General features: G+C 38.9%; 1 protein-coding gene across 3 annotated transcripts in view; it reads right to left on the reverse strand.

The window, feature by feature from the left end:
- Positions 1-23,840, reverse strand: part of ccdc24 (coiled-coil domain containing 24) — a 112,478-nt gene that overhangs the window by 46,893 nt on the left and 41,745 nt on the right. For all 3 annotated transcript variants that reach the window (XM_028811281.2, XM_028811280.2, XM_028811279.2), the window contains exon 4: positions 8,214-8,381. In XM_028811281.2, coding sequence (XP_028667114.2) covers positions 8,214-8,381 — 168 coding nt within the window. The remainder of the gene's footprint in view (positions 1-8,213; positions 8,382-23,840) is intronic.

A 23,840-nucleotide genomic window follows, 5' to 3' on the forward strand; every position in this document is an offset into this window, starting at 1 on the left:
ACAGAGTGTGAAAGACAGCAAAAATATCAATTAGCACCACAGTAATTTGCTCAGTATATTCAGCATGGCTAGGTACACAAACACCCATCACTTATATGTGATGTAATCATTGTACAAACAACACTTTTTTAGAATTCCTGTGTGAGATGGAAAAAGAAAGACTTTAGAAACTTTTGTATCTGGCATTAGAAGGAAAGTGAAAGACAGACAGGTAAAACCCATTAAAGATTCTGCCTCACACTGCAGAGGTCATTTGCTCCAAAGCACGTCTTGGCAGCAATGGGTGCAATAGGGAGGCCAGCTCTGGAAAATGATGTCAGTTCAGTCCATATTATCAACAAACATAAAAGAAAATGAATGTATACTGAAGCTTTGGGGAAGTGGACATCTGTATTAAAGACCCCAACCAGACGTTAACAAAGATGTATTATTCATTTCTGAAATGCTAATAGTGATCTATGGTCTACAACAACACAACACTCTAATCACATTCGATTTTAGTCCATTCTTGCCAAAGGAAACATTAAAGGATAAACATTAGAATAAAATGGTTCTGTGGAACAGAAAGTTGACATGTAAACCCAAGGGCTGAGGGAATGAAGCAGTAAAAAGGCCTTGATCAAGTAACATCAGCACTCTGGAGCCTAAAACTGAATAATTAAATGTGAAAGTGTCATTTGTTGCAGTTCAGAACCAAACTGCAGTTTATTTATGTAAAATGCTAAAAACATTTTCAGAACAGCAGAGGGGCAGTGTGAAAACCACAAGCTGAGAATTCATTTATAAAGTGATAAAGTAAAGACTTTCTCATCATTATTTCATGATCTGTTTTCCATTTCTCACTCAACCCCATAGTAGACTCTTTAAGAACAGTGAAATTAATTCTCTGAACATAGTAATATTATGAATGTTGGCACAGTGGTGAAAGATCTGAATCAATGCCTCACAGATCTAGCATCTCAGCTCTAAACACATGCTTGGTCATTGCGTGTGTGGAGTTTGCTTATTCTTCCTGAGCATGCATGGGTTTCTCCATGGACTCCTGTTTTCCTTGAACATTGTGAAAGGAGTGCAAGGTTAAGCTAATTGCTGATTCTAAACTGGCCTCAGTGTGCGTGGTTATTGATGAGTTTGTGTGTGTGTGAACATGTACCTTAAAATGGACTGTTGCCTTGGGCAGGGTTGACTCCCACCTTGTGCCAAGTGCCACTGGGATAAGTAACAACTCCCCAAGACCCTGAACAATATTAATGACTGTTAAAAACACGATAAGTGCCCGAGGATAATTGTGAATGTAAAGCCCAAGAAAATGATCAACAACACAGAATCAAAGAGAAAAGGAACAGTGAGGATCAAAATACCAGGAGGTAAAATGAGAATGAGTAGCCAGAAGACGAGCATAAATCATACTCAAAAAGGTAGAGTAAGTCAAAACCATAGAAATCAATGAATGAATATCTTCATTGTCATTGAACAAGTGCAACGAAATTGGATGCCATCCTATCAGTGCTAAACAGCAAGAAATTATAAAACTACAAAAATATATAAATATAAAGATCTCTCTATATATAAAAGAAAATCCTGGAATGGAAAGCAAATGCAAGGCTACGATACGTGATAATCTTGAAAGACATTTTAAAGACCCGCAAGACCAAGGAGACTTGCCACGGTGCATCTCGTGGGGACCGTAAACATGAGACTTGGTGCCAAGAGATTGTCCCAGGGCCGTAGCAAAAAGGACAGCAGCTGTACAGGCTTTAAAAAGATCGAAGGGCAGCGCGACAGCAGCTACCCCAACCGAACGCGAGCAGCGTTATACATCTTGCAAGAAAGAATTCAACCACGCCCGCGGCCAGAAATAAAAGACAGGTATTGCTTTTACAACGTCACGTGAGACCAGGCAGTGAGCCATCATTTAAAACAAGTCAACAGACCTCTAAGCTAGCAGTTGTTGGATTGCTTTTGGCAGGCAAGCATCATGTGCTCAGAGCTCTTAAAACAATGACATGTGACAGGCAGAAGAGGTAGCTAGCAAGCAGCAAAGAGACAGCAAATGATCCAAAGGCATATCCTTAGCGTATGTTCAGCTGCAACACCCTTCACAACACGAGCAGTATTATACGTCTGGGAAGAAAGAGATGTAACTACGCGCGAGGCAGGAAATAAAGAAACAAGTATTGTTTTTACAAAAGTTTTTAAGTAAAAGTGAAAATAATGCATATGTAATAATTCACAAGAAATAACAATCTCTTTAAAATGTAGATTGCCTGCCTAAGGTAAAGTCATCCCTGATGAATGGGGATGTGGGAATGAGGAGTCCTTTCATCGGATTAGCGCTATTTCAGATGTGGAATGGCAAAATGGAGGAGGCAGCTTGATGAATGAGGTCTCCAGGACTTAAAACAAATCCAAATCATATTATGTGATATCATCTAATGTGAAATTCTACTCCGTACTTCTAGAATTTTTATTTTTATACTGTATTGAGGATTTATTCTGTTCTATGTATTGAACTGTATTGTATTGACCCCCTTCTTTTGGACACCCACTGCACGCCCAACCTACCTGGAAAGGGGTCTCTCTTTGAACTGCCTTTCCTAAGGTTTCTTCCATTTTTTCCCTACAAGGTTTTTTTTTTTGGGAGTTTTTTCTGGTCTTCTTAGAGGGTCAAGGCTGGGGGGCTGTCAAGAGGCAGGGCCTGTTAAAGCCCATTGCGGCACTTCTTGTGTGATTTTGGGCTATACAAAAAATAAACTGTATTGTATATCCAGTAAACCAAACACAGGGGTTGGCGAGCGAAGCGCAGCAGGGGGCAGAGCCCCCTAGTTTATAAAAAGGATTCTAAAAGTACAAAATCAAAACAAACATCATACTACACAATGAGACATTTTTCACCTGAATTTCTTCCTATTAAAATTTCACAGTATCAGCATCATTTAGTGCAGTCACCACCTTAGGGCAAAAACTATTTTTTAATCTATTTGTCCATGTTTTTATTGACTTGAAGCATCTGCCCGAGGGCAGCAGTTCAAACAGAGAGTGACTGGGGTGGGATGGATCTTTAATTATGCTCCGGGCCTGTTTCAGGCAATGGAAACTGTAAAGATCTTCCAAGGATGATGATCTTCTGGGTAGTGTTGACAACCCTCTGGAGTGCTTTCCTCTATGATGCTGTGCAGCTGGCAAACCACACACAGATGCAATACATCAATATGCTCTCTGTAGAACAACAGTAGAAGGATATGAGCAGTTTTTGGGTGAAATGGTTCTTCCTGAGGATCCCCAAGAAGTAAAGTCTCTGCTGTGCCTTCTTTACCAGCACTGTGGTGCCAGTGCTCCCTTTCAGGTCTTCCTCTATGTGCACACCCAGGAACCTAATGCTACATGAAATAAAACTAACTAGTGCTAAAAAGAACGATAGACTTTATATCCACTGAGGGATAACTGAAAGTACAAACATCACAATGCGAATGATGTAGCGACCTATAAGACACGTCACATAAATAATGAATATCAAGAAGATAACTAAAATGAACTGAATTTGAATTCGAAATGCAAACCTAGTTACATAATTAAATTCTATACCTATAAAAATACAGAATAACTCAAAAATAAACATACAGAAGCATGTAAATACTATAATGACTAAGTACAGCTTCACTCATGAAGTAGAAAATAGGAGAACTTTTCAATAAAACTCTCAGTAAATGGATTTGATATTTTAATTTGTTGATAATTACAACTCTGTGTGCGTGTCTTTGTTTATGGATTGTATAAAACTATGTTTTTCCAAAATGCTGCTTGGAAAAGTATTTCCCATCAACAAAAAAGAATGCGGTGGGCGGAAAGCAATTTAGAGCCATTAGAGTGGACGCATTTCATAGTCTAGTTTCCTTCAGTAAAAGGAATGTCTCCATCATTATGATTTCAGATTTAAGCACAGCTTTGCTACTACTAAACTTATCGTTCTACTACATGGACTTGAGCATGTAATTAGGATTGTCTTAGCTGGTTTACATCGCATTTATCAAAATGTTTCCAGGCTGTACAGATGTATGAAGACAGTGTTGCCATTTTCCTGTCTACAGTTAGACATGGTGTCCCTTGGGGTTTGTTATTAGGACCAGTTCCTTTTGTCTATATTGCCATTAGGAGATTTGTCATTCAGAAGCACATTATTATTTGTATGCTGGAGACACTCCAAAAAAAAAAAAAAGTCTTTTCAGTTCCACCATTAATTACCTGTATTACTGAGGTCAAAAGGTGAAAAGAGATTTGTCTTTAAAGTCGGAAAAAACAGAAGTGATTTAAGTGCGTTGTAATTTTGCAAGTAGAAACTGCAGCACTAACTACTTTTAATTCAAAAGTCCTGGCATTCAGTTGTGCAGAATTTGCCAATATTTTGGCACTTACTTAACACTTATTTTATCACATTTCCACACTTTCTAATCTGGTTTTCTCCAGATTACAGATATTGAAAAATTTATACTGGTGCTTAATATGCATTTACAATTATTCACTTAGCAGATGCTTTTAGAACATAACCGAGTAAGCATTTGTCTGGAGGACTGTTTTTAGAACAAGTGTTACAGAACAACATTACAAAACTGATCACCACAAGTGAAGAATGCGGAACAAAATGCAAGCCAATTACATTTTGTTAGTTACAAGAACCTATTAAAGCCATTATCAATTGGACAGAAATTTAAAGAAAACAGTCTTTAAAGGCTTTTTAAACACATTGACGGAGTCAACAGTTTGAACGGAGGTGGGCAGCTTGTTCCACCAGATAGGTGCTACACATGAAAAGAGTCAGAATTGAGATTTGATGCCAAGAAAGGGTGGCATCAGCAGACCTGAGTGAGTGAGAAGATGCATAGGACCTCAGAGGTTGCTCCATATATACACAGTAGGACCCATTAAATACTATATAGGTAAGCATCAAGGATTTGAACTTATAAAGCCTGCTACAGCTAGACAAAGTAAAGATCTGAAAAGAGGAGTGATGTAAGTACACTTGGCTGGTTGATCACTAGACATGCTTCTGTATTTTGAATCATCGGCATTGACTTGGAGTTGCAGTAGTCCAGACATGATAAGACCAAAGACTGTACCAGAAGTTGTGCTGCATACTATTTCAGGTAGAGTCTGAATTAACATATCTATAGAGTGAATCTGCATGACTAAGAGACAGCTGCAACAAGGCCAGTGAAAGACAGCTGGTTATCAATAACCACCCCAAGACTGTGTACTGACTTGGCTTGTGTTAGTGACAGTGAGCTGAGCTGAACAGAGATAGGGTGTTGAATTAGTGGATAAGCTGAAATAACAAGGAGGTCCACCTTTCCCAGGATGAGCTAGAGATGATGTTCCTTCACCCAGGTTGTAATATCTGTGAGAAATGCAAAGTTCCTAACTGATACCGTGTTGTAACAAGGAGGTCCACCTTTCCCAGGATGAGCTAGAGATGATGTTCCTTCACCCAGGTTGTAATATCTGTGAGAAATGCAAAGTTCCTAACTGATACCGTGTTGTCCTCTGGAGGTAATGTCAGGTAGGGCTGTGTATCATTGGCATAGTACTGATACAAGAAATCATGGGCCTCGTTGAATGATGTGGCCTGGTGAGGTGGTGTATAGGGAAAACAGGAAAGGACCCAGTATTGATCCTTGGAAAAATCTGTTTTTGCTTGATGCACCCTTGAAATCTCTCACGTGTTGATTCATTCATTAATTTTGAGCTGAAGGGTCCAACATAATACTTTATCAGCCACTTACGATCAAAGTGGAGCTTATGATATTATTTATCTGGACTTTCAGAAAGCATTTGATAAGGTGCCACATGAGAGGTTGGGCATCAAATTAAAAGAGGTGGGAGTTCAGGGTGATGTTTTTAGATGGGTGCAGAATTGGCTCAGACAAAGGAAGCAGAGGGTGATGGTGCGAGGAACCTCATCAGAACTGGCCGATGTTAAGAGTGGTGTTCCACAGGGTCAGTGCTAGGGCCGCTGCTATTTTTAATATATATAAATGATTTAGATAGGAATATAAGTAACACGCTGGTTAAGTTTGCAGATGATACCAAGATAGGTGGATTAGCAGATAATTTGGAATCTGTTATGTCATTACAGAAGGACTTGGATAGCATACAGGCTTGGGCAGATTTGTGGCAGATGAAATTTAATGTCAGTAAATGTAAAGTATTACACATTGGAAGTAAAAATGTTAGGTTTGAATACACAATGGGCAGTCGGAAAATCGACAGTACACCTTATGAGAAGGATTTAGGAGTCATAGTGGACTCTAAGCTATCGACTTCCCGACAGTGTTCAGAAGCCATTAAGAAGGCTAACAGAATGTTAGGATATATAGCACGGTGTGTGGAGTGCAAGTCCAAGGAGGTTATGCTCAACCTTTATAATGCACTGGTGAGGCCTCATCTTGAGTACTGTGTGCAGTTTTGGTCTCCAGGCTACAAAAAGGACATAGCAGCGCTAGAAAAGGTCCAGAGAAGAATGACTAGGCTGATTCCAGGGCTACAGGGGTTGAATTATGAGGAAAGATTAAAAGAGCTGAGCCTTTACAGTTTAAGCAAAAGAAGATTAAGAGGTGACATGATTGAAGTGTTTAAAATTATGAAGGGAATTAGTGCAGTGGATCGAGGCTGTTATTTTAAAATGAGTTCATCAAGAACACGGGGACACAGTTGGAAACTTGTTAAGGGTAAATTTCGCACAAACATTAGGAAGTTTTTCTTTACACAAAGAACGATAGAAACTTGGAATAAGCTACCAAGTAGTGTGGTAGACAGTAAGACGTTAGGGTCTTTCAAAACTCGACTTAATGTTTTCTTGGAAGAAATAAGTGAATAGTACTGGCGAGCTTTGTTGGGCTGAATGGCCTGTTCTCGTCTAGAGTGTTCTAATGTCATTCTTCCTTAATTTAAAATACAACAACAAGGAACATAACTAGAAGCAATAACTACAATCATATAATTGGGTCATAATCACTGGTTCTGGTTCTTAAATCATTGCACTGGCTCTCAGTTGTGTATTTTATTATTTTATTTGTCGTATCTTAAGATTTTATCTTTAAAATTTGTCCTTGAGTGTCAAGACAGGTACAATTAAATAAATATTTCTAGTGAATTAATTCAAGGTGCTTATCACCCCCATACACAAACTTTACAACTTACCAACACTTGCACTACACAATATACATTGCAATCTCAAGATGTAAGTCTCTTTAATATATCCTGGTTAGATAACACTGCTGTAGAATTTGGGTCTTTAGATTTTAAATCCACAAATTCTGGAGGGCATTCAAAATCGTGTCCTCTTGTTGGAGGTGCAGCCGTGGCTACCCAGGTTGTCCTTCTGTTTTGTTTCATTTCTTCTATGCTGTCATTGCCACCTTAATACTGTAGTGGAAGTGTCAATGCTAATGATGGCACTATTGTCAAAACTATCAGGTATTCTGCTGGAATCATTTGCCTGCTTTGTGGTGCATTGCAGAATGTCAATAGTTGGCCCGGGCAGATGTCCAACGAAAACTGGAATTAAATGTATAACATTCTATTAAATTTGATACCATAAAAAACAGATATGTGTGTGTGCATATATTACACAATATTTTCTTCTTCGATGTTGTCTTATGTAATAGTTAAACTACAATGTATTTGTAATTATTCTACAGAGCAATTAAGAAGAATAAATTAAGAAAAGTCAGGTGACGCCCTGTTAGAGATTTTGGATCATTGCATTAGACCTGTTCTCAAACCTTTCGAGCCATAAAGGTTTACAACTCTCATTGCTAATAAGTAGGTCCGTCATCCATATTACTGACCATAGTTCGATAATATTTGTGTACTGACAAAGCACCTTGGGCTGACGTTCATTGTAGAATGTGCAATGTAAAGTAAAAGCAATTTTTTCTGTGCTGTTATTATTTGGCATATATTTTTTCCTAAGATTTACAAGAACAAGATATACTGATTTTTGTTGGTGCTGTTTTTTTAACGTATTTCTTGCTCAAGTTTACACAGTGAATCAGAGTCAGGGATTGAGCCAGCAGCCTTGAACTTTACCTTCCAATGCCCCTGCCAAAACAAGACATTTCCTGGCATTCTCAACCTCATTTAAGAATCACATACATTTTCTAAAAAGAATGATTATACATTGAGATACGGCAAAGACTTATCCTTGTAGTACAAACCTCTCCTCCTCTTTCTCAGAAGCTGATTGGGGCCTAGAAGGAAACCGCAGACCATCAGGGGAACATCTCGCACTGCTTATTCTTCTAGAGTGCTTGACAGGCTTCTTGTTTTCCATCACAAAATTCACAACATTGGGATTGTAATTCTGGAAGACTTTGTTTTCATCTCTGTAAAGTCAAAGAGAAGATGTAAATTTCAGTCTTTTGCCAGCATCACTTTTTTGTAGCTGAAAATACAATCAATGTCAGGGTGATTTGAACAGCCAACAATGTGTATTAATTTCATGCTTGTAAAGTAAATATTGATGCGCATATTCACAGATATACAGTAAAAGGTCTTGGCTCCATTCCTGATGTCCTCAATAATTACATGTTTTGACCCGAAAAAAAAACACCAACTGGAAGTATGAAAAAGTAATCACCCCTGTTACATTCATAACTGATTGCACCACCATTATTTAAAAAGACTGCAACCAAATATTTCCTATAATTCAACTTCAGTGCCTCAAATTGCTGTGGAGGAATCTTAGCAGACTCTTCCTTGCAGAACTCCTTTAGTTCAGAAACATTGGTAGGTTATCAAGCATGAACTACTTGTTTGAGGTTCTGCTAAAACATCTTTAATAAGTTTCAATTAACTTTGCTACTTTCAGCCATTCTGATGTAGGATCATTATCTTCCTGTATGACGCAACTATACTTCAGCATCAACTCACTGACTGATGACTGGATATTTTCCTTTAGAAAATACGGAGCAGAATTCATGGTTTTCTCAGTTGTGGACAGTCATCTGGGTTCTCTAACCATCCCACACACACCACCATGTTTGACTGTTGTCCAATGTTCTTACTGTGAAATGATGTGTTTGTTTTATGTCATCCAAAGAGTTCAAGTCTTGGTTCATATATCTATTTAACATTCTTCCAAAAGATCATTCAGGTCCTAGCTTGCAAATGATAGACAAGCAGTTGTGTTTTTTTTCTAGTTAACAATGGTTTCTGCATTAATACTCTCCAATGAATCACATTTTTGACTGGTGCGTTTGTAACTGTAGAGTTGAACACTGACCTTTAGTTTGCTAAGGCAACTGAAGTCTGTAGTTCTTTCAATATTTTTTAAGATTCTTCGTGGCTTCCTGGATGATCTTACATTGTGGACTTACAGTAATTTAGACAGGTTACCTACTCCTATGAAGGCTCACTATTGCTCAATTTGGAGATTATACTTGGGAAAGTCTGAGAACCTTAAAAAATATGTTTGTAGCCTTTTAAAAACTGATAAATATCAACAGCTTTTATTCTGATCCATTTGGAGTCTCCTTTGATCACCTTGACTCTAAATGTAAGGGTCTAAGTAAGTGACGACTATAATTGGGCAGGGCTGTCTGTAATCAAGTCTGTTGCTTACTCATTTTACTCTACGTATCCTTTTAATTGGGTTGCTTAAATTGTTTTGGGGGCAATTACTTTTTCACAAAGTGCCAGTTGGTGTTGGATAACTTAATTCATTTTAATAAATGAAGAAGAAAAAAAACATGTGGCATTTGCTCACTCAAGTTCCATTTACCTAATACTGACTTATGGTTAAAGACCTAAAAATATTCAGTGTCAAATATTTGCAACAAGGGGGCTCCGCCCCCTGCTTGCTTCGCTTGCCTACCCCCGGCGTTGGGTATCCCAAAATACATTAGTCGAGCTCGTTCGTTTTGGAGCCGTGCCCGCTTTGCCCGCGGCATTTCAGACGCGCGTTGTAGGCGCCTGCGTTCATTGATTTTATCCAGGCGGGCTCGTGTTTGTATATCCATCAGTCGAGCTCGTTCGTTTTGAACCCGTGCCTGCTTTGCTTCCGCGTTCATTTTGAACCCGTGCCTGCTTTGCTTCCGCAGTCTCAGATGCGCGTTTTAGGCGCCTGCGTACATTGATCTTATCCAGGTGGGCTCGTGTTTGTATCGTTGAGCTGTATTGTGTTTGAATTTGGTGTAAAGCGTTCAGCGGTTTGTACAATCCCAAGCAGCACATTATTCCTAACTTCACTCCGCAGTAGTGCCACTCACAATATGGCGGTGACGCCTGCGCCTTCACTCCGCAGTAGTGCCACTCACAATATGGCAGTGACGCTTGCGCCTTCCGTACTATGTCGGGTTTCACTATGCTGTGAAGGCGCCTTTGCCTTTCGTACTTTCCCGCGCCTTCCGTACTATCTTTGTGGACCTGTGGGGCCTCCGTAGACTCTTCCGTTTGAATCTGGGCTGCAGCGCAGAATCCTCTTTTTTGTGTGGTTGTGTCGGTAGTCGTTAGCTATGGGCGCATTGTTGCTTCATTTCTCATTCATGTCAGTTGAGTTCTTTCATTTTTGGGCCGTGACTCCTTCGTGCGCGGTGGATACGACTTCGCTTGCGGTGTATGAGACGTGTGCTGTAAGCATCTGCACAGTACGTCTCATGGTCCCATCGCGTGTACCTGCGTCCATGCCATCCGGTTTACCATTCTCGGTTAGTAATATGGATAACAGAGAAAACCAGGAAAATGTGAATTCTGACAAAATGCCCCCTAACAACGAGAAGCTGTGTCTAGGTAATGGGGATCTGAAAATGGCAGCAACCATTTCAAATGCAACAAGTCATTGGTAAAAATGAAAACGTAGTAACATACGAACACCAATAAAACTAATAATGATGAAACCATAAATAATTTTCTTGGCACTGCATTTGTAGTGTAGACCATTTTCTATAATCAATTGTATTTTAAACTGATAATAAATGGACCCAAGTCTCATTACCATTTCAGAAGAAAGAACTATTTCCTAAACTTTATTACAAATCTGAAAGTATTATGAACTGTTCCAATGTAAAACTCATTGAATGTAAAGTTTGTAATATGATGCTGTTCTGCCTAGTAGCCGAGAAAGGATAAGACATGGACAGTCAGGAAAAATGGGTCTAAAAACCAGAGAGTCTATTACACCTGCTATTAAAGCCAAACCGCTAGCCAAACTCAAAGTCAAAAAAGGATCACTAAGGTTTCAACGCCAGAATTCACAACAATCATGCCGAAAGAGTTTTACAGTAGCTTATCCAAAATTGCGGATGGAAGAACTGTTGTGCTGGTACTAAAAGCGTTTGTACAGTGTAGATGATGTCTGATACATCGACTTATGACACCCTGCCCCCTAACAACTGGGAGATGTGTCTAGATAACAGGGAATCTCAAAATGGCATTAATAATAATAATAAAAATAAAGTCAAAGAAAATAATTTGGTAACTAAATCAATAAATCCAATAATGATTAAAATATTAATGAAGGGTTTAGAAAAAATGCCTCAATCATAACATTTTCAATTTTAAATTTATTTACATGTACAGTAGTGGTGATTCTGATTTTCATTGCTTATTTAGGTCTTTAGGACTTTTCTTCCAGAATTAAAAAATATTTAATAAATATTTAAAGGGGGCTCTGCTGTTTACATTTTGATAAAAAAGTTTCATAGGGATGTATCATTTCAGTCGAAATATTATCAAAAGGATGCAAAAAATAGATTGTGATATGTTGTAAAATCTCCAGGATCTGTACATTGGTCACAATGTCACAATAAAGGCTCTTGACTGACAAATAATTATTATTTAAAAATGACAAGGGCAGTGATGTGAATCTAGTAGATTGTTCTTTATTTCCAATTTTGAAAGTCCTTCATTCAATGTGGGGAGGTTTACAAAATTGTGGAGCCTTTTCTATCGGCATCTCTTAACTTATCCTAATGACATAATATTCTTAAACTTGAAGACCTGCAACTCAACCCAAGGTGAAAGGCGGTCTTACTGTACAGAGACAGCAAGGCATTGGATTTATCCTTTTATTTTTAATTTATGTTCATGAAAAACATGGGGAAGTTAGGCACCACTATATTAAATCTGTGAGTTTCTTAAAGTGTGAAGTGGACATTGTGAACTAGTATCTGATGTACTGTATATTTAGATTGTCATAGCAGGCATTTTGAAATGGTCGGACTTAAATAAAATACAGTGGAACCTCGGTTTGCGAGCATAATTCGTTCCAGAAACGTGCTCGTAGTCCAAAGCACTCGTATATCAAAGCGAATTTCCCCATTAGAAATAATGGAAACAAAGATGATTCGTTTCACAACCCACAAATATTTATATAATAACGATTAATACAAAATACTTGTATAAAGTAAAAATACATACAACAAAATAACCTGCACTTTACCTTTCAAAAAAAGGAGCAGGAGGAGGGTTATTGTGCAGGATGACTTTCACTACTCACGGAATCACTGCACTCTGTTGGCTCTTTTTTTTTCTTTTCGTGCAACTTTAACAAGGAAACCGTCCAATGATAGCTGCTTTTGCCTCCTTTTGAGGATTTCGTGGAAATGCGATGTCATTAAACAGATTCATCGCTCGCACTGCTACCACCTTATTTGGGTGGTCATTTTCTACAAAGTTTTGCACTTTTTCCCACATTTTACATATCTCCCTGATCTCATTTGAAGTGAGGGATTCCTCCGTCTTTTTCTCCTCCTCCTCAGATGAGATGTCCTCCATAACCTCTTGCTGTTGCTCGCGATGCAGAGCCATCAGTTCATCAGTGGTCAGCTCCTGGCCATGTTCCTCCATCAGCTCTTGAATGTCGTCCTCATTTACCTCCAGTCCAATGGTCTTGCCCAAGGACACAATTTCATCAACAACTGGCGGCTCCTGTTCATGAGCAAACCCCTCAGAGTCATGTCCAAAAATGCAATCGGGCCACAGTTTTCTCCAAGCAGAATTGAGGGTTCTCTTGGTGATTCCTTCCCAGGCTTTATCAATGATCTTGAGGCAGCTCACGATGTGGAAATGATTTTTCCAAAACTCTCGGAGTGTATGGTTTGTTCCTTCAGTCACCTCGAAGCATCGCTGAAATAGTGCTTTGGTGTAAAGCTTTTTAAAGTTCGAAATAACCTGCTGATCCATGGGCTGGAGTAGGGGAGTGGTGTTGGGAGGAAGGAACTTGACCTTAATGAAGTCGAATTCCTCCAGTAGGTCGTCCTCAAGACGTGGAGGATGAGCTGGAGCATTATCCATAACCAGCAAGACTTTGAGTGGCAGATTATTTTCTAAAAGGTATCTCTTCACTGCAGGACCGAAGACCTCGTTGATCCACTCAACGAACAAGATACGAGTGACCCAAGCCTTGCTGTTGGACCTCCACATAACATTTAACTGGCTCTTTTGCACCTTGCATTTCTTGAAGGCTCGTGGATTCTCAGAATGATACACGAGCAAGGGTTTGACTTTGAAATCCCCGCTTGAATTAGCACACAACAAGAGGGTGAGACGGTCTTTCATAGGCTTGTGACCGGGCAATGCATTCTCCTCTGCTGTAATGTAAGTCCTCTTTGGCATCTTTTTCCAAAAAAGCCCCGTCTCATCACAGTTAAAAACTTGCTGTGGCAGGTAACGCTCGGAAACAATGAGCCTCTGGAACTCTGCAGCAAATGCCTCAGCTGCCTTAGCATCCGAACTTGCAGCCTCTCCGTGCCTCACAATGCTATGGATGCCACTTCTTTTTTTAAAGTTATCACACCATCCCCTGCTGGCCTTGAAGCCTTCTTCATTTTCTGTTGACGTACCTGGCAGTTTACTTACGAGGTCGGCGTACAAGCCCTTTGCCTTCTCGCAGATCAAGTTCTCGGTCATGGTATCACCTGCTAGTTGCTTCTCATTTATCCACACGAGAAGCAGCTTTTCTACATCTTCCAGAACATGTGGCCGTTGCTTTGATACTCTCGTGACTCCTTTTGCTGCATCTAGCCCCCTTATTTCTTCTCTCTTCTTTAATATCGTGCAAATCGTAGAAGTAGGCTTTTTATAAAAATCTTGCAACGTCGGCCACTCGCACACCTCATTCATGCTTCTCTATGATTTCCTTCTTAATTTCCACCGTAATCATCTCCTTCTTCTTACCACCTTCCTTTTCAACTTTTTTCTTCATGGGGGGCATTTCCACACACACAATAATGCTATATACTAGCACAGATGTTGACTTATACGAGTGAGCCACAATCCCGCAGTGAGTGAGTGAGAGAGAAGTTGTGATCACGTGAGGCTTGGCAGAGACTACTCGTACTGCAAGACCACGCTCGTTTATCAAGTCAAAATTTATTAAAAATTTTTGCTCGTCTTGCAAAACACTCGTAAACCAAGTTACTCGCAAACCGAGGTTCCACTGTACTATCTTATTTGTTAAAGATGGCTGGCATGTTTATAAGTCACTAAATTAAAGGGTTTCATTAGTGTTGCTTTTGTTTCTTTAGATTGTTGGACTGAAATAATTATAACACGGCATAGCACTTAGTTAAAATGTTTTGACTGCAGATTAAAAGTGTTTTGTGGTCAACATATAAATCTCTCTATATAATTAATAAGCAAAGAACTCTATGACCCTTATGTTGTGTGTGCTTCTGCATTTGAGCTGGTCTTCTTGTTGTACTCAACTTTAATACACAACTTCAGGTAATAGCCAATTCAGCTCTAAGACATCCACTTTCCAGAATTTTCTACCAGATCTGTCCATGATGCTTCTATATTTGCAGTTTTCAGATGAAGGCCCACTATCCGAATTGCAATTTGAAAAGTACCATTCTCACATTTAATGAGCAACACTTCATTTTGATTCACTCTTGCCTTCTGCTGCACCATCCTGCTGAGTTTAGTGCTTCTCTGCTCTTATGCACATTCAATGTATCATTTGATTAATATTGAATTATCATGTTAATTGCTTTTGAAAGCACTTTGTGATGGTACTCACAATGAATGACACTGTATTAAATCAAGATTGATTGAATATTGTAGACGTTTATGGCGCTCCAATCCAGTGAAATAAAAAGAGACTTAGTAAATATGAGGTTTAAGAGATCTAACAGATAAAAATGTACTTGGAAGATTGCAGAGAATGTGAAAAAACACATGAGAGGATTATAGGCTGCCGAGAAAAAGATCAAAGCAGATGGATTGAGAGGAAACTGCGGGATACATTACCAAACTGAAATACTGCAGCCCTTACTAAGTCGCAACAGACTGAGTAACAGTATACACCTTTCAGAGTCACAGTTTCATTGCAGCAACAGTGGGATTTAACTGGTGGGCTTTGCATTAAAGATCATCACAACATTTTGAACTGCATACTGTAAATATTTGTACCTTGTCATATGTTGACTTTCCTTTTCATACATTGTGTTGGTTGATACATAATTAAAACTTATCATTTTACTGACTTCTTTTTCTTTAATTCTTATGTTCATTGTGTGTTTTTGTTTGATGTTGAAAAAAAAAGTAAGTATGAATTCCAGGGCACTGGTTTCAAATAATTAATAAACATGGCATAATGGTAGCATAGTTTCTGCTGCCCCAGAGACATGGGTTTATTTCTGACTCTGGGTAATACCTTGATGGAGTTTACATGTTCTCTCTGTGGTTGTGTAAGGCATCTCCTGGTGCTCCTATTTCCATCTGCCTCCCAAAGTCATGCAGGTTGAATTCGTAGTTGTATGCATTAGTGTACGCTATGATGAACTGCCGGCCAATCCAATCCAATCAGTTGTGGCAGCACAACTTGAGAGGCACTACAATTCCCAGGATTCAGCAGGATTACTGCGCCTCCTGACTGCAGGAGACAGTCTTGATGGACAGACTTGATGGCACAAGATTTAAAACTGATGCCAGTTTGGGCAGAGAGTTCTCATTTTCTTTTCACTGCAAATCACCTTCATCTTTTTTTGTGGATTACAATGTTATTGTTGAAAAAGATTTTAAAGTTGTTCTGAGATTTGTGTATGTTTTGTTCATCTTCTGGATTGTTTGTAGGATTATCCATCATATGGGGCACTCTCTTTCCATTAAGACTCATCACCAGACATTCACATTATATAGTAGGACAAAGTATATATCTTTCCAAAGGGTTGTTCATTTGCCATTTTCCTGCAAACCAGGCTGTGTTTTTGGACTGTATGTATTTGTTAGGAGTCTGTTTTGTGTCACTGTCATGAATTATTGGGGTGGATTTTGAAAAATAGTGTATATTTATTGCTTTCATAAGAACTACTTAAGAATGCTTTGAAATCACTTCAACGTTTTTGTCCGGTGCCATCTGAGTCACTGGCACAAGAAAACCCCAAAATTTGATATACTGGTTAACTCCTCTTGATGTCTAGTTATGCAAGTTTTTTGGGGCTTCTTCCTATTTTTAGTCCTCTAGAACCCCGAAACCCCCTAATTTTTAGGGCACTTTTGGACCATATTTTGTGCAGGAAATTATACCGTTATGACAACGAGTAACCCAATAGGTCTCTTCAGTGAAAATGATCAGAAGGACTTGAAGATGTACATGCCACATCAACTGACTCCAAGGGTTCACCCCCTAATGGGATATGAGGGGCAAAAGTTACTCCTTTTCACAGAACTTTTAAAAGATGGGGATTGGTAATACAGGCATATTTCAAGGCTGCAGATCATGAACAGGATAATATTTTTGATATCTGGTTGTTTACTGGTGGATCTAGCCCTCTAGCAGTCACTTCCAGAAGGTTAAAAACAACAAATTTCAAACTTAAGTATGAGGGGGTATCAGGTCAGTGGTTACAAATACATTTTTTTTTCTATTACAATCGAGAATATATAGACTTTAAACATTTAAAAAGAAGCACACATTTTAATATTTCAAATATTTCATGCAACTATTCTTGTTTCTTTTGTACATCTACTTCATGAAGTAAATCATTACATTTCTTATGAACATTCCGAATTACGGCGGGTTATGCTGATTCAAACATTTTAGATTTATATTTGTGTTTATAAATAATTTACTTATTATGAATTTTTGGGCTTTAATCTCAGACTGCATCCCACATTGTCCAAGCTGATAACCTGAGTAATAAACTGGCATCCCCATTAAAAAAGAGACAAATCGCTGTTGAAAACACTGTGAATCTTAGCACTCCATGGTTCCTCCCTTATTCAACCTTATACTGAAGCAAGAAGATTTGGAAAACAGATAGACAGTTTAATTGTAATTAACTTTGTTATATTTTTCCTATGACACTGTTACTAACCCCACAAAAATGTAACCAAAGAAAGAATCCTTGACCATGCTGAAATAACAGAACTCCAAATCAACTAGCAAACACATTTTATCAGTCATTTGTTAAGGTAAACCAGCCTATAAATCATTATGTCTACTGTTTGGCCAACCAGAATTAGACATCTTACTGTTTTGATGAGTATGGTACCTCAGTGAATAAACACAGCAATGAAAGGACATCAATTATTTTTCTTTGGTGTGTTTGAACACCTAGTGTAGGCTTTCTCCAGGCTGTGTAATTTACTCTAAATTAACATGTAACCATGTACCCAAACATACCTGCTTGCCAACTTTGTTCTTCAGCTCTCTCTGTTACATATTAGGGTAGATTTCTTAGGCTGTATTTCAAGGGAGGGGTGGTGATGTATGCAATTAATCAATCATAAATTCCTATTATACTATAAACTTCAAAACCTTTCCTTCAGTAATTTCTGTATGTCGTTTTTGTTTTGTTAAAACCACTTAGGAAAGCAAAAACAAGTATAACATATTGTATAGAGTAACAAAAAAGCCTTGAAAGTATTTGCAGACTAGCAAATAATCAATATGAAACCAAGGCATGGGAATAAACATCTCTAAAATAAATTTTAATTAAAATGAATGATGACTGGAATGGCTCTATGGAAGAGTAAAGGCAAATGTTACTTTTGACAGATTATTTCATTATTAAGCATATTGCCTGGGTATGCAGAAAACAAATGTATATATAAAAAATAGATGGTGTACAAAATAGTTATTGAAACTACTTATCATTTTGATTGATCATAAAAGTCCAGAAAGGTCACCTGTAATTTTTAAATACTTTCATTCATGCCTTATTTTCCATTACAATGCTTTTGGGGGAAAGGAATCTACTCAGTCAAGAAAAGGTACAAGGCAGGAACCAAACTGGGATGGAATGCCAGTCTATCTCAGCACACACAGACTCACGGCAAGTCAGACACATCACTAGTTAACCTGACAGAAGTCATTTGACTAGTGGATTGGAAACCTACACTGACATATGAGAATGAGCCAACTCTGCACAGGCACTCTACCTGTGATATCATCATGTTGCAGTTTATAACATATTTAGAATTATTCCTATTATTCTGGAAAAAAAAACCAAATCTGAACTTGAGCTATTTTTCTCATTTCCTAGATTCTACTTATACTTTATGTGTCATCACATGTCAAAGCGCACAACTAGAAAAATACCTTGATCACTTCAGAACTGCCAGAGGAGCCTCTGACAGCAAAAATCTTTTAAAACTAATTTTCCTTCTAAATACTTTTCCTAAGGCCAGACCTTACAACCACCAGGAAATTATTGACTTCTTCCTCCAAAGCACTGTTTTTGCCTGTGAATGACCTTTTATGCATCTCCTAGAGGGTTAGTCACATAACTTGGGTGTCCAGGGTCATCCTAATTGTGCAGAGGGCACATTAGCTACTGCCTCTTGACAAATGCACATTTTTTATTGCCCTTTCCTCCTTGATGATCCCAATTTAAGTGGGCACTCGATCAGTGCAGGATTTACGTATAAGCTACACAAGCTATAGCTTAGGGCCCCGCCTTCTTGGGGGCCCCCAAAACAAATTGTCCGAGTGAGCAATTGTCATATATACTTAAATATACTACAGAATTATTTGTCCCAATCAGGCCCGGCCTTAGGCATAGGCGAAGTAGGCGACCGCCTAGGGCCCCGGATCGACTCCTTGGTCTAATTTTCACGCATTTCACAGAGCTTCCAGGGGGCCCCTGGACCCCCCTTTCGCCTAGGGCCCCATAATACCTAAGACCGGGCCTGCACTCGATTAGCTGATGGGACATTTTTTCTGCTTTCTTTAACATGCAAGGAGACACGGTCTTAAAACATCCTTGCACTTGGACTGTGTTTTGCATTCTCTGTTATTTCACATTAATATAACAATACTTGGCACAAAGGTTCTTCAATTTATTTTTGTATAGCCCAAAATCACACAAGAAGTGCCGCAATGGGCTTTAACAGGCCTGTCTTTTGACAGCCCCCCAGCCTTGACTCTCTAAGAAGACAAGGAATAACTCAAAAAAAAAACCCTAGTAGGGAAAAAAAAATGGAAGAAACCTTGGGAAAGGTGGTTCAAAGAGAGACCCCTTTCCAGGTAGGTTGGATGTGCAGTGGGTGTCAAAAAGAAGGGGGTCAATACAATACAATACACAGAAAAGGACACAAGTAATCCTCAATACAGTAAAATAGTAAAATAAAAATATTACAGTAGATGATATCACATAATATAATTTGGGCTTTTTTTTTTTTAAATGACATGTCTTTCTCTCATCATGCCCTAGCAGGCCCAGTACACCAAAGCTAAAAGCACTCTGCACCACTATTCCTTCAATGCCTAGAAGAAGAACTTGACTGGGTTGTGACTAGCCCCAGATACAGTAAGCCTCCACTTTAAATGAACCTATGTCAACTTATTCAGAGTCAGGAGGCAGGCAGCTAAACCTTACATTTGTTTTATTATTTATCAAGAATATGTGAATTCAGCTCAACATCAGGTGCCAGTATAAAAGGGACTTGCACCTTATTATATCCCATAGTGGGCTTTACTTTCACTTGGTATCCTGAATCCAGAGTCAAATATGTCATTTATTTTGAACCTCATCATACGCAAGAAACAAAATGGGAAGATTAAAGACTATGCATACAGACAAAAATAAGACAACTGTTTAAATATAAACCAGTAACCCCAGGAAACACTAGGATATGTTATGAGACTTAAATTCTCTTAGGTATATGATGCACAAGTCGCTTTAAATACGGAATGGCACACAAAAAAACAGTCACACTGATTATAAGGAGGAGAGTCTAGAGGGGAATCCCCATATCCCCATTTTGTTTTGTTGGATATATCATCTGTGTGCTTCCCGGAGAGAATTCACTCTATATTCATCATTCAGATGTGTTCTTATTATGGAGCTATATTTTCATGCAGGGTCCTTAAAGTTGACATGTGAGGGATTCTTAGAACAAATTCCCATTTTAAGTGCTCCTGTAAAATGCACAATTCAGCAATTGGTGAAAACGTAGCATACTACCTGTTCAATAAGCAACATACCAAAACCAAGAAACCCTTCTGTCCAGATTACTTAGGAAGAAGGCCATATCAGCATAAACATTTTATGTGCACAGAACTTTGAATTACTGCTGGTGAAGACCATTTACAGTGCCAACTTTAAATTGGTCAGTAACATCCTGACAACAATAATGAAATAACTTTTCAAGTTTAATATAACATTTGTTAATCTTTCATTATAACTAAAACCTTAAACAACATTGACACTAGTAATAGGATGCTTTTTCGTGCCCCATCCTGTACTTTAGTATGAATTTAAAAACAGCTTACTGGCTATAAATGTTGTTGACAATTTCAACAGTGCTAGCATAATGCTCTGCTAAAATACTTTAGAATGATTAGTTTTATATGGTTGTTGTCCCTCATCTCCAAGGGACTGGCTTTGGATCTCGGCTTAATCACTGTATTCATTTTTCCTGTGTCAGTTTCCTCGAATATCCTAGACATGTTCATTAGGATTCACTGGCAATTTTAAATTGGTCTGGCGTACATGAATGGGTGTGTGTTGTAAGAATGACCTACAATGGATTGGCCCCTCTTGTTCCTGCTTTGTACCCAGTGTTACCAGAATGCCCTCCAGAGCTCTGACTAGAATAACCAAGTGTGAAAAATGGTAAGATTTATTGATGATGATACTCACATCTACTACACACCTCCATCATTTTTTGAACTTGCCTTACTGATTCCATGGAGTTGAAGTCTAACTTGGCAGCATCAGGAAAAAGGGAGTAACTGACCATAACCTGACAACTGTTCTTACTGGTGTACACTTATGCACATTTAGTCACACTGAGTCAGTTAAACTCAGCTAATTACCTAACAACATGTTGACATGAACTGGCGTAATAATATTATGAAAAAAGAGGTACTTAGAAAAATCGAAACACTTCAGAACTTACTACAGGTAAAAAACATGAGAAAATCTCAGAAAATAACTGATCGGCTAGCTTGGTGAAGTACAGGTTCCCTGAGATGAAAGGGCAGTTTGTCTGGCAATGGAATGGGGCTGAATCGAGCTGAAACAGGATTGGAATGAAGTAGAAAGTTGCCTCGTGCTTTGATATCTCATTGGACCAGGATGTACATAAAGACAGCTGGACTAAGACAAAGACAGAGGCAACAAAGAAGTTCAGTCTCTCTCTCTCTCGCCCTGCGGCCATATTCAGATAGGCCAAGCTGCCTGCCATTCCATCCAAAGGACTATGCTGGACCACATCAGAACAATGACGAAGTTGGACCAGATACTAAGACAGAAATGCCACCTGGTAGACTAAGCAAGATAAACTGATTATTAATAGGTACGTATGGGGGGCAGTTTACAGACTCAAACAGTGTTATTCATCAGCCAGATCGGGGATTGACGCTCTCACCTGATCCGCTCTCCTCTTGTTCCTCTGCATCCCGGCTGAAGACCCTACATCTCAAGGGCATTACCACTGGTCCACCCACTGTTGACATCACTTCCGGCCAACCCTGATGACATCATTTCTGGTACCCAAAATTTCTCTTCCTGTCACATCAGTTCCTGTTCCGGCTGCTCTGACTCCACCTCTTCCTCCTACCCACCATATTTATAGAGTAGTCTCAACTTGTTAGTCAGTTCAGTTGTGAACTCTGCTTCTGTAAAGATGTGTTTCTTATCTTTGCTGATTTTCAGTATACAGGAAGGCCATCCCAAAGCCTTTTTCTGGCTGCTGCCAAATTTTTTTATCACACAGGTTATATTAATTTAAACCAACACTCACCTGTGTTTTTAGTTTATTATTTTGGGCATATTAGCTAGAATACATAATTAATAAATGTAGATTTTCTACTCTCTGTTCTGATATGTTTGTTGCCTTAGATCATAGACATAAAAGGTAGTGTAACACATAAGGATTATAGAAGGGATTTGAGGACATTTTGTTATGGTCTACATAATAAAGAATATAAACAATAGAATAAGGTTACCCTAGGAAACTACCACGAAAACACACGTGTATAAACAATGTGCTAACTTCACACAAAAAGCACCCAAGCATGTCAGTGAATTAAGATATAAGCACTGAAGTGTTACCACACTCCCTGCTGTGCCACATTGCCACACATGTGTCATATACAAAAATTCATAATTTTATATGGCACAAATGCATGACTCATCTTTTAATGGCCGTTTATAAATACAGTGGTGTGAAAAACTATTTGCCCCCTTCCTGATTTCTTATTCTTTTGCATGTTTGTCACACAAAATGTTTCTGATCATCAAACACATTTAACCATTAGTCAAATATAACACAAGTAAACACAAAATGCAGTTTGTAAATGGTGGTTTTTATTATTTAGGGAGAAAAAAAAATCCAAACCTACATGGCCCTGTGTGAAAAAGTAATTGCCCCCTGAACCTAATAACTGGTTGGGCCACCCTTAGCAGCAATAACTGCAATCAAGCGTTTGCGATAACTTGCAATGAGTCTTTTACAGCGCTCTGGAGGAATTTTGGCCCACTCGTCTTTGCAAAATTGTTGTAATTCAGCTTTATTTGAGGGTTTTCTAGCATGAACCGCCTTTTTAAGGTCATGCCATAGCATCTCAATTGGATTCAGGTCAGGACTTTGACTAGGCCACTCCAAAGTCTTCATTTTGTTTTTCTTCAGCCATTCAGAGGTGGATTTGCTGGTGTGTTTTGGGTCATTGTCCTGTTGCAGCACCCAAGATAGCTTCAGCTTGAGTTGACGAACAGATGGCCGGACATTCTCCTTCAGGATTTTTGGTAGACAGTAGAATTCATGGTTCCATCTATCACAGCAAGCCTTCCAGGTCCTGAAGCAGCAAAACAACCCCAGACCATCACACTACCACCACCATATTTTACTGTTGGTATGATGTTCTTTTTCTGAAATGCTGTGTTCCTTTTACGCCAGATGTAACGGGACATTTGCCTTCCAAAAAGTTCAACTTTTGTCTCATCAGTCCACAAGGTATTTTCCCAAAAGTCTTGGCAATCATTGAGATGTTTCTTAGCAAAATTGAGACGAGCCCTAATGTTCTTTTTGCTTAACAGTGGTTTGCGTCTTGGAAATCTGCCATGCAGGCCGTTTTTGCCCAGTCTCTTTCTTATGGTGGAGTCGTGAACACTGACCTTAATTGAGGCAAGTGAGGCCTGCAGTTCTTTAGACATTGTCCTGGGGTCTTTTGTGACCTCTCGGATGAGTCGTCTCTGCGCTCTTGGGGTAATTTTGGTCGGCCGGCCACTCCTGGGAAGGTTCACCACTGTTCCATGTTTTTGCCATTTGTGGATAATGGCTGTCACTGTGGTTCGCTGGAGTCCCAAAGCTTTAGAAATGGCTTTATAACCTTTACCAGACTGATAGATCTCAATTACTTCTGTTCTCATTTGTTCCTGAATTTCTTTGGA

This window comes from Erpetoichthys calabaricus, chromosome 10 (assembly GCF_900747795.2).
Source record: "Erpetoichthys calabaricus chromosome 10, fErpCal1.3, whole genome shotgun sequence".
NCBI classification, from domain to species: domain Eukaryota; kingdom Metazoa; phylum Chordata; class Cladistia; order Polypteriformes; family Polypteridae; genus Erpetoichthys; species Erpetoichthys calabaricus.